Raw genomic sequence first — 13,152 nt, forward strand, 5'->3', positions numbered from 1 at the left:
ATGAAACTATTAATGATACAGTTTTACGGGAGTCAAGTGGATCTCACAAGAGTATTTGAGTCAGTGTTGCCAGATCAATCAGTTGGAAAAGCAGGAGATTCGAAGATAAAAAAACAGGAGAAAGCAGTAGACACATACAGTGGTGTCGTTTGAATGTAAATCCGGGAGGGGGGGAATAAAATTTGCCATTATTAAGGGGGCAGTAGTCAAAACAAGCAGTCCAGAACTCATTTCCGATGAACTACGTTGAGCAAATAAAAGGGAAGTCCCGATTTATATTAATATTATTTACTATACACATGTGTGAAGTCAAACGTAGTGAAAGAGCAAAGTGGAGTGGGAAAATGTCTTTTCATGCACGTAGCGATAACGTAGCTATATGGTACAGTCACACGTGATCGTGGCGTAAGACATTTCTTGCTGACGATCGTGGAGAAATGATCTAAGCAACTCTTCCAACTCAAGTTCCAATCTAAACAACACTTACTTGTAAATCTTACAGAAAGTCAAAATAAAGACGAATCTTATAGAAGATGACGTACAGTTGTATTCTTTGCATTCATATTATATACAGTAAAGCTCTATAACTATATGCTCTACAGAGCTTTGTGTATTATAACAGAGAAATTTCATCTTTTTATGTGAGGAAACATTGAAAATTCAATATTAATAATCTTCAACTTCTCGAAGTAACGAAAAAGCAGGAGATTGTTCACTTTTCGTTTTCTTTCGCAGTAGATCAGTAGAACGTAGAAAAGCAGGAGATCTGCAAAACCAGTAGATCTGGCAACACTGATTTGACTATATGTATTTCTTTGTTTCATTATTAGACTGAACGAGAAGTGAAAAAATAATATAAAAGAATAATATTACTAGCATTTATTAATATAGAAATAAGTAAGTTTCTAAATATTAGGACCAAAGGTTTTCGTTTTCACTATAGTTTGCTAACATGTAAAAAAAAAAAAAAAAAAAAAAGCGATAAAACAAAAAATATTTAAGATATGGTTTAAAAATGAACACGCACAGAAGATAAAATGCATTTCTTGGGGATGCTAATACCTACGAAATAATTGGGTTGTGATTTGTGACATACGAGTACATCATGAAACAATAAAGCTATACAGTGAGGATATATGCTAAATATTTGACTAATTCTAGTCCTTAATCATTATTTATAAATTTATTTCATTTTTAAAAAAAGATAAAGAAAACAGGAAATTTTACATGCTTCATTAGTTTTTCAAAATTTATTTCCAGCAGTTTCCCATTTAATTAAATCTAATTAAAATCTAATTAAATCTAATCTATTAAATATTATTATATTCTTCACAAGTTCAGTTAAAAAGAGGTTTCTGTTGATTTGCTGCATTTTTACATTTAAATAAACGCAGGAACATAAACATAGGGCAATACTAAAGTTTAGGTTTCATAACGGTCTGGAACTTCAGTAGTACAATGCACAAGTTTCCAGTAAGATTACTTATAATACATGACAGAACATTTATCACTATACTATAGTTAAATCACAATTCACAATTTAAAAAAGTTGGTGTTAAAATAATGACCAGTGAAAAAAAAAAGAGTTCATTGTTTTAGTATCAACCGCACTCAGTGTTATTTCCTTGAATGAAATTCAATTAGTAATTTTCTGAAAACACATTTAATAGTGTTTCATTCTGAATTTACTGAAATGAAAATGAAATGAAATCTTTGAGTTTTACGTCCAACGGTTATGCCGGCTAGGCTACAGGAGACGGTGATTATGAAAAATGAGTGAAATGGTGGAATGAAGAAAGTGAGAGGAAACGGGAGAACCCCTAGAAAACCCACGCACACGGTGTCTGTCCACCACAAAGTTCACTGGTAAACTTTAGTATTGTACGAAACAAAATAACCCGTAGTTAATGTCTTGGAGATATTTTGCTATTAGATTACCTGTAAATTATCAGTTCGTATAACGCGGCAGATAAAGCGGCATTAAACGATACCTTTAAGATACCGATTATTTTGTTATGTTTAGAGTACTGCCAAAATTTAGTCAGATTATTCAAATATTCGTTCTTTGATTGATAATTTAAATTATCCTAAATTGCTTCTTCATTCATTTCCATTATTCTAGCAATTACTAATATATTCTGGTAATTATTTATATTATTCTAACAACTATTTCTTTACTCTAATACTTGCGAGTATTCTCATTATTTGAACAAATATTGGTTCAGTCCAACAATTATTATCACAATTTTTTCTTCGTTAGAATAATTATCAGCATTATTTTGAGAATTATTCTTTTATTTTATTAATCATTCTAACAATTATTCCGTTATTTTAATAGTTATTTTTATATTCTAATAATAATTCCCTTATCTTAATGATTATTTCCATTATTCTAACAATATTTCCTTTATTCTAATGATTATTCACATTATTTTTAACAATATTCCTTTATTCTAATGATCATTTCCATTATTTTAACAATTATCCCTTTATTCTAATGATTATTTCCATTATTTTAACAATTATTCCTTTATTCTAATTATTATTCCAATTATTCCTTTATTTTAAAGATTATTCCCATTATTTTAACAATTATTCCTTTATTATAAAGATTATTTACATTATTTTAACAATTATTTCTTTATTCTAAAAGTTATTCACATTATCACTCATTTTGTAATTATTATAATAATGTGAATATATTTTTGTATTTTTGTATATATTGAATTATTCCCAATTTCAATAATTATTTTGTTATTTGGGTAATCAAAGCTTAATTGCTTATTATTTAATAATTCTACAATGATTACTTGTTATTAGAGTAATTACTGAAACAATTGTAAAACACAAGGATAATAAATACGTAAGACAAATAAAGCCTACTGGACAAGGAAAGCTGTGAAAATTCTACTGCTTTTCATATCTTAGATATATGTGTTTCAATGTAGATTATGTTTTTATTTAAAGTACCGTATTCTTATTAATCACATTTGTGTCAAAATTTTATTTGATTTTCATTTTGTAAAATAAAAACAAAAATCAATCCCAAGGATAGTAAAGTCATATCCAAAATGATTGTCGCATGTCTATAAATATGATGTTGTATGAATATAATTTGATAACGATTTCGGCTGTTTTTTCTTATAATGTTAGTATGTGTATAGTCGGCAAAGTCATGTATGTGCTAAATTTCAAGTCAAAAGATCAGTAAATAAATAAGAACAATATAACGAAAAGCCTTTCTTGTCCATTAAGCAACATTTTGTTTTACTCATTCTAATTTTCGTATTTATAACTATTTTCCTATGAAATTTACCACAAATATACATTTCTCGATTAGGCACATAGTAACAGTATTAAAAGTACTCTGCAAAATCATTATCAAATTATATTTCAACAACAAGACAGTTATAGATTTCCGACAATCAGTTTGGACATGACTGTTGTACATCCTACGCATTCGACAAAAGTTATTCGATCTTGTCCAGACTTGTAAGGATGGTAGACTAACGAATTTAATTCGCGAATGAATTATGTCATGTAAGACATCGATGTTCGAGTTATGGGCCTTCAAGGTTGAGTTTGAGTTTGTGCTTACAGAGTTCGCCCGTAAAGTAGTGAGACTGGCCGCCGTACGGCGCTTCGGTCGCCAGCAGGGGTGTAGGGTCTGATCCCTGACGCAGTGAGAATCACGCGTGGCGCAAAAGCTGTTTTTGAGTTTTCATCACGGCAGAAAACATGAAACGCCGTTTTATACAAAGAAATCCTTGCGCGTCTACATAGGATCATCAAAGAAAACTACCGGAGATTGCCGATCACTGGAAGCTCCACCACGACAACTCTCCAACACACACCGCCTTCGTTGTAACCACTTACTTGGACCAGAAATGGTTTGCAACTTGAGCAGCCACCGTACAGCCCCGATGTGAGCCCACCAGTCTTTTTTCTGTTCCCAAAGCTCAAGAGAAGCCTGAAAAATCACCATTTCGACGATGTTCTCGCCATCCAACTATTTTGAAAAATTTTAACAGTATGTACCAACCGAAACAATAAATTCCTTTTGCCAAACCCAGTGTCATTGCTTTGCGGACAAACTCTGTATATTAAAGATTTGGTGAAATAAATGAAGATGAATTTTTCTAGATAGCGAAACTTAACACCTTATTATTTCAAGTAAAATTTATACAAACCTCTCTTCAATCTTCCAAGAGTATCTGTAGTGAGAAATAAAGAAATATAAGCTTAGTTTCATTCTACAAATAAACATTTAAATTTCAAAGTATTATAATTAGTATATTGCTTAAGTTGCCTTGCGGATAACTGTAGATACCAGGAATGTGATGGTAGATTGTAGATTTACCGATTCATCGCTTCTAAAGCAATCTGACAATATTCACTGGAATATTACCAGAACATGTAAAATATACTGCGAAAGAATAAATCAGTGGTTGAAAGCGATTTGGACCTTTTTTTTTCATAGATGACTTTCGGTCATTGTTTAACATGTCCCAAAAAGGTCATAAAGTGTTCTTTCAGTGCACAAAAAATACCTACAAGGTTTTCTAACAGTACTTAATAGGAACTACCCTGAGAGTACTCAAAATGCACCACTTCCATTTGATTTAATCAAGGGGATTGATTTCTACCATTTCCGGTTTAAATAGAAGGTTTACGGAGACTTGGAACTTATTTCTGTGACACTGAACCGACTGAAAAAAAAAAAAAAACTCGAAATCATGTACTGCTTTTATACTCTTTCGAAATCAGTGTTGAAATCTGGAGTTACTCGTAAATTTCAACTACTTCCGGTTTCAATAGAGTGTTGCAGGGGATGATGACATGTTCTCTTGAGACGCTGAACCGATTGCAAAAAAATCGCTTGTCGATCGCAAAAAAATCGCAATAAACGTGGCAAATAAAGGTTTTTATCTATAGCAATAAACGTGGAAACCAGAAATGGTTGATTTCTACCACTTCCGGTTTGAATAGAGTGTTAGCCTTGAATTTGGAACTTATTCTTGGGACGCTGAATGAATTCAGAAAGCCGCTTCTTGAAATAATTTAATGTTTTTGCTTTATGGAAATCAGTATTGAAACCGGAAATACTAATGTATTTCAACTACTTCCGGTCTTGGTAGAGTGTTGCAAATAGTGATAATATATTGTCTTGAGGTGCTGAACTGATTGGAAAAGACCACTTATCGCTATCTATTACTGCTTTTGTTCTATGGGGATAAACGCGGAAACGTGAAATGATTGATTCCTATCATACCGATTTGAATAGAGGGTTAGCCAGCTACATGGAACCTATTCTTGAGGTGCTGAGTCGATTGTTAAAACTGTTTGCCGCTATCTATTACTGTTTTTGTTGTAGAACAACAAAAATGTTAAACTCAGAAATGGCTAATTTGAACCGCTTCCGGTTTGAATAATAGCTTACCAGAGGAGATGGAACTTATCTTGAGACACTGAATCGATTAAAAAAACGTTTTTCGATATCTCTTACCATTTTTGCCTGATACTTGTCGGTAGAGGGACGGACATAGATAGCCACTCTATAAAACTTCCAACACTCATCGCATAGTATAGTTTGGAAGTCTATCAATAGTTAGATCTACATTTTATATCTGACATTTATTATAAATCACTTGTTTTCAGTTTTAAACATAGGTTTTGGAATGGTTACCCTACTGCACAAGCCGTTTAAGTAAATTGGCAGTCTATATTGCTATTCAAATTAAAGGGTTTAAATACTTATTTTAAATGGAATACTTATACAGTAAACTTTCGAGTATCCGGGCTAACGTAGCAGAAGGGCAGGCTGGATACCCCCCTTCCCAAAAAAAAAAAAAGCCTAAGTTCTATAATTACTTACTTCCTGCTCCACATATGCTATTAAAAAGACACTATTTATACCAAAACCTGGTCTTACTCATATTCCTTACCTCTTTAGCACAATTAAATACTTTATAAATGTTTGTTACGTACTGTACTGTATGTTTAAAAAATATATTACGGACGAAAAATCCAAGGATAAAATTATTGTACATATTTTAAGATAATTTTTATAACGTCTAACTTAATTGCAGGAAGAAGAAACTTTATGTATAGTGTACAGTATGAAAAAGTGCAACTATAAAATAAATAAAACACTAACTTTATTAAGACTAATTCTTAGAAAAAGCATTTAAATGTATTTTACTATTAATAGATAAATGATTACATAAATATGCAAAGATAGGCCTAACATAAAAGATTCACAACATACAGATTTTAGTTTTCAAAGCAGTCTTTCATAGATGACTGTATCTTCGTTGCAACTTGCGATTTTATGAAAGCGTATATCGGTTTAAAAAAATCCTCATTACGGAGATCTAAAAAAAAAAAAAAAAAGGTCGAATAGCCGCTAGCCGGTTAATCGATAGTCTACTGTATTTGGATACGTTAATCAATAAATATTGGAAATTATAATTTCTTTTAATCCTATTCAAAGTACCACTATACTAAATGTTTAAAGTAAGAAGTTTCTATTGAATTCTCATTTATTTTATGCCTATGAAAAGGAGCTATATATCAACGTTCTTTTTGATTTAGGAACATTGATAGCCTACGTTAAGACCAACAGCAAGGAACATTTAACTAAACTTGAAAAAATACGTAAAATCACAACATCAAAATTCCATCATCATCATTATCATAAGTATTCTGCCATTATTGGCGGGTTACTTGCTGCAACTGAGAAGCTTCCATGTTCCACGATCTTCCGCTAATCTCTTCGTCTTCACGTGCGACTTTTCTTTTTGTTATCATCCATTAATTGTAGTCTCCTTCGCCTTCTCTCTCTCTTTCCTGCCACCAAAACCTCTAGCACGTCCCCCCATCATACAGTTCCTTCTTAGCCAATGTCCCAACCAGTTTCTCTTCCTCTTCTTAACAATATCAAAATTGTTCTTTTCTTCCCAACATTTCTAATATCCTCTCATTCGTTTTCCGTTCGACCCAGTTAATTCGCTACATTCTTTTTCACACCCACATTTTGAAAGCTTCCAGTCATTTCTAATCATTTTGCGTAATGTCCATGATTCTGACCCATACAGTACAACAGTCCACACGAAGCATTTTATGACTCTTTTTCTCAACTTTCTATTCAAAGTCCCACAAAATAGTATTTTCTTCCTCCTAAAGGCTTCTTTCGTCAGTCCTATCCTTGCTTGTATTTCACGTTTACATTTCATATCGTTACTAATAATACTACCCAGGTAACGTAAAATAGTCACCTGTTATATTTTCTCCCCTCCTACTTCTATATTTGACAGCGAATGTTTCGTTCCAAATATCATACCTTTTGTCATTCTAAAATATATTTTTATCCCATATTCTTCAAAGCTCTTTCTCAAGTTTTCTAACATCTTATTGATTTTCTCTTCAGATTCTGCAACAACCGCTATATCATCTGCAAACCGTATACACCTAATTATTCTACCTCCTACTGAAATAATGTCTACATTATGTGGACCCTTCTTCACTATCTCTTCTAGCTAGATATTGAATAATGTAGGCTAGAGATAGCATCCTTGTCGAACTCCTCTTCCAATTGCACTCTCCTCTATCATTTCCTCCCCTATTCTTACTTGTTGATTCATATATAAGTTTTTATGAGTCTTTAATCTTTCCATTCCAACTCAACTTTCTTTAGAACTGCCAACAACAATTCCCAATTCACACGGGCAATAGCCTTTTCTAGATCAATAAATACCACATACACCTCTTTCCCTTTCTCTATAAACCTTTCACCAATCATTCTTAATAATACAATTGCAACTCTCGTGCCCTTACCTCTCCTGAACCCAACTGTTCCCCCTTAACTTTTTCATTTGTTCTCCCATATAATCTTCTGTTCAGAATTCGAACCAAAAATTTTGCTGCATGAGATATGAGACTAATAGTTCTGTAATCCTCACATATCTTTGGGTTCCATTTCTTAGCCATTGGCGTACTTTCTGGTACGTTTAAAAACAAACAGAAAAAAATCATTCCCATTTAAACCAATGAACTATAAATAAATAAATAAATAAATAAACTTGCGTAATTGAAAGAGTGATTGTTTCATACGTACTCATTCGATTTTGTTCCCACGTTGATGATCTCCAGGTACCCTCTTGTGCCTGTAATATTAAAATTTAATGAAATTAGTAGAAATAATAAAAGTGCTACTAAAATGATCAGAAAAATCATTAATATATTTAAACTCTTGTCGCCTTATGCAGAGTCGTTTTGAAGTATGATTAGTGTCATACTAAAGGCCTGACTATTACAGGAAACATATGTTAGTCGAAATCTTTAGTATGACACTAATCACGCGTCGAAACAACTCTGCATAAGGCCATTGGAAACTATATTAGATTTTTTAAGGTAATGTTCAACTGCAACTGCAGTCTTCTTCACTTTTGTTCATTAGATACCTGAAGAACATCCGACTTCTATATTATTACGCTATAACCATCCTTTTCTTTAAAAACGAAACTGATGAAGACTGCAGTTCAGGCCATTAGGCAATACTGACAGAGGTGCGGAGATTTTTTTTTTTTTCGGAGGAAGTGAGGGCAGATGAATTAATCGGTTTTTCCTAAGACCTTACCAACTCAATTCTACGTGAGCAAGAGTTGTTTTCTAATCAGTCAGGATACATTAAAATCCAGAAAAGGCTAACATGGACAACAGTTCTTTCACTTGTGGGCTATTATCCTGCTCGCCGAGGCAATTCTACTCTTACACATGTTAGACCATCATTATATACACACAAAGGAGTGTTCCACAGTAAACAATGTCTTCTTAAGATTCTAAAACCGAATTTTACATTTTAAAACATGTTTGTTCCTCTGGCAATCTCAGTAACATTTCGGGCCATCCACAATTGTAGGCACTTAGTAAATTATATGTTCTTCAACCAAATTTGTGCATCTAACCACATTCAATCAACATGTTCTGACTGTATTACAATTTATACTTTTAGTTAGAAAATAGATATCAGAACTTAAGTAGTATATATAGACTGCCTGAAGCAAGTACATAAGCTTTGAAAGGCGTTAGATGAAATAGCAATTCTGTTTCTTAGTAATTATAAAGAAGTGAATATTACTATAGATGTTAGTATATTGTTAGAAAAATATTTTTTATTTGTAAGTCTAATTGTTATAGTAACAATATAATCAAAATGAATATAATAAGGAATTTTACTAGCAATGACATATTATTATCAGTACCGTGCCGTGGAAAATCAGCGCCCGGGGCGTGGGTATATGCCAGCGCTCCCATACATATATTCCAAGTAATATTTCCTCTTTTTTCCTTTGTTCTCTTACCTCGGCGCCCGGGGCTGTCGAACCGCTCGCCCCTCTCACGGCGGTGTCTTCCCACTTGCGACAGTCCTATTAGCGACAGGAACTGTTAACTGTCCTATGAGCGACCGATTCGATCTGTTACCTGCCCTCTGAGTCACCGATTCGTTCATACTAAGATAATGGAAGAAGATAAGGTTCTCTCTTCTTTAACTTGTTTCATGCTCATGTGGTTTAGAACCTAACAAAATGTACTATGAAAACTTTCGCTCTACCTGAATTTAATGCGTGAGAATGCTCTCATTACATTAACAACCTTTTATACGTTTTCCTAATATTATATTTTTGAATTAATTTCTATGAATACATTGACTATATGAAGGGAAAAACTAACTAAATACTTAGAATAGCTCCACCTTTGCCTATGATTCTAATATAATTAAAAATTTCATGTTAAAATGATACGGAGCATAAGTGTAGATTGAATATGGTTATGGCATAAGAAAGAAATCAGAAAGAGGTAGGAGCGCCCGAAGAAAATTTTCTACAGAGGGGCATCTCCATGGTTGCTGTATCACATCTGGTATATCTGATATTTAATATATGTGGTTTGCTATATTACGTATACATTTTTGTGAGCCAAGGGAGCAATTCCTACCTTTCCATCGGGCACCCATGGAAAGAGGGTGTTCACCACTTGAGGATATAAAAGAAATCTAAAAACACGGTGTATTCGAAGAAATTATTACACAAGTTAGAAATCTCTCGCAGGACTTAACAGTTCGTCTAGTTATAAGGTACTATTTCAGATTGCTACACGACAAGCTTTTATGTATAAGTCAAAACAAGGGAGAAAGGCAAATTAAGCAATTAGTTTACGTTTTAGTAGCTTACAATAGGGAAGAAGGTAGTTTAAAGAGTTTGTTTACCGCTTGCATTGTTTAGAGTGAACTGCAATGTAATTGGTGGGATTGATTGAGAATAGGCAATCAGATGAAAGGGATCTCAAAAGCTGTCTTTTGTTATTGACATTTTTTTTTATTTTATTCACGGCGAAACTGTTACACGTTTATGTTTTTCAAAATAAAATATATTACTTGGCCTAGTGAGTAATTAGATTTGAATCAAATTAAGTACAGAAAACAGCTTTTGAAGAAAGGGGATATTACAACTGGATTTTCAATAATTACATAGGAATATACTTTTCATGGAAATATCCCTATTGTCTCGTTAAGTTATTTGATATGTTTTATGTCAAATCTAACTCAAAATTAAAATAAGTTTTATTTGCACTCACAATAGAGGAAAAATATATTTGACGAACAGATCACTGGTACATACATATTTCATACCAAGGTTGTTCGGGCACTAATAACGCCAGAGGCAAACATACTTTACGAGCTGGAATCATATCATCTTCCATCATCTCAATGTAAATGAATCGGTCGCTCATAGGACAGATAACAGTTCCTGTCGCTAATAGGAATGTCGCTTCTGGGACCAATTCCTCACGGCACGGTACTGATCATTATTATTTCATTTTGGAATAAAATAACCTATCAGCTGGAATATCCGTTCTTCGCATGGGAAAGAATAGGTTTATGTAATATATTTGAATCCCTTTTCCCCTTAGGATACGCATTTCAATGAAGTGTAATGATAAAAATCGATACGAAAATTTGCTTTTAGGATATACTTTGAAACTTTGTATCATCAACCCCCTAGAATACGACCTTTAATTAGAGTCACCACCCGTCCCGATTTTGACTTGACAGTCCCAAGATGAAAGGCTGCCATGTCTCTACTTACCTCTGTCGGGACTGTAAAATGTCTCAAATTTCATGTTTATTGATGTAGTTGCTGATTATTACTATTAGTATTATTATCGGAATTTACTTTCCACATTATTATTCCACTTTGGAATAATATAACCTACTAGTTTAAATGTCCGTTCTTCGCATCGGCAGAATAGGTTTATGGAATATCCTATGGTTTGGACAGTCTTCAAAATAAGAGGAAACCTTACAATAGCGGGAGGGAGACAGGCAAATAGCAATGTGACACATAGGATTAGTATCCTATGTATATGTAGGATACTATGTATGTATGTATGACATGTATGCTAACCATTTGAACTCAGAAATGGCTAACCATTTGAATAAGCATTTATCATACAAAAAAAATGAAATGCAATGTTTGAGTTTTACGTCCCACACTTATGCCGGCTAGGCTAAAGGAGACGGCGATGATGAGAAATAAATGAAATGGTGGAATGAAGAAAGTGGGAGGAAACGGGAGAACCCCGAGGAAACCCACGCACACGGTGTTTGTCCACCACAAAGTTCACTTGGCGGGAGCTGGGATCGAACCCGGGAACCCATGCACCAGAAGTGAACGTTCGACCACTGAGCCACCACGGGCCCTTCATTATACAAAAATCTTTCAGTTTAATGTCCCCATGATTATGCCCTTTAGGCTAAGGGAGACAGATGATTGAGCCCAGTGAATAATGGTGGAATAAGTGATGGAATGAGAATGTAGGAGGAAATGAGAATACAGGAGAAAACCTACGGTCACGATGTTGTTCACCACAAATTACTTGGGCAGGCATCGAACCAAGGACCCCACGCACTGAACCACCATGCACCCAGTATTAAAAATATTAGAGTCTAACAAAGATGGAAACCTATGTAATATCGACCAGTCTACCGTTTCACATTTCTCTGATGTCAAATAGCGCTAATGGTCCCACGTGAGCATAGCGAGGGTCATTGGACTTAGTTGTGGCACAAATTATTCTCATAATCCAGAGTTATGACGTAATGTTAGCATAATTTTACATTCCTAACTAAGGAATATCAACAAAGTTCACTATTGAAACTAATACTTTTTCGTCTACTCTCACTCTCACTGACCTTCTCGTGCCAGGTAAGAAATTTCTATTATCGAGAATGACATGCAAGAAAGTTACCTCCGCATACAACGTTACAAACTGTTCTAAAGATTAGTTCCGTGCGATATGGGAATTTCAGTCACGCTTTGGATGGGAAAACATGATATACATTAAACTAGCAAGCTTAGTTCTCGTCTTTAAATTTCTCGGATCATTGAACGAGAAATATTCTTAGTCTTCAAGGAAATATTGGACAACTGCCAGAAGCTATGTGTATAATAATAATAATAATAATAATAATAATAATAATAATAATAATAATAATAATAATAATAATAGATTTATTGATTTGTAGCGATTTAATGGGGACCTCACCTGCGAGAATATTTGTTACCGTCATCTTGAGGCCAGTACCCGACACTTGCTGTATATTAAATACTAGTTGAATATACCCATGCTTCGCACGGGAGCTGTATTTGGAAGTCAACGCCTGTGGGAATATCACCATAACTGCGAAAATTATGGATTTGACACTAATATCCGTCATTTTGGATTACTTTTACATATCTCGCTATTCCCTTCTCCCGCTGACTCCCGGCCCGTATACAATTGTAACTAAATTTCAAATCATCGCTAATGGAAGTGTCACCATTGATCTCAGCGACCGTGAAAACTATGGATTTGACATTAATATCGGTCTTTTGGATTACTTTTACATGTCTCGATATCCGCCCCCCTCCCCGGTAATCCGCGGCCCGAATAGGGTGAATTTGGAAGTTAATGGGATCAGAGTTTCATAATTGATTTCAGCAACCGTGAAAACTATGAATTCGCCAGTAATATCGGCCATTTTCTACCATTTTTACATGTCCCGGTAAATCCCCCCTGAGACCCCCTGGTTCGAATTTTGAAAACAAAAAC

The 13,152-nt window shown here is 34.0% G+C and overlaps 1 protein-coding gene across 2 annotated transcripts in view; it reads right to left on the minus strand.

Annotated features, from left to right (window-relative positions):
* Positions 1-13,152, minus strand: part of LOC145663741 (kinesin-like protein KIF19) — a 278,291-nt gene that overhangs the window by 1,771 nt on the left and 263,368 nt on the right. For both annotated transcript variants that reach the window (XM_081729824.1, XM_081729825.1), the window contains 2 exons: positions 8,117-8,165; positions 4,191-4,214 (listed from right to left, as the gene is read on the minus strand). In XM_081729824.1, coding sequence (XP_081585950.1) covers positions 4,191-4,214; positions 8,117-8,165 — 73 coding nt within the window. The remainder of the gene's footprint in view (positions 1-4,190; positions 4,215-8,116; positions 8,166-13,152) is intronic.

The sequence above is a fragment of the Thermobia domestica genome, chromosome 11 (assembly GCF_964235325.1).
Source record: "Thermobia domestica chromosome 11, izTheDome1.hap1.1, whole genome shotgun sequence".
Lineage (NCBI taxonomy): Eukaryota > Metazoa > Arthropoda > Insecta > Zygentoma > Lepismatidae > Thermobia > Thermobia domestica.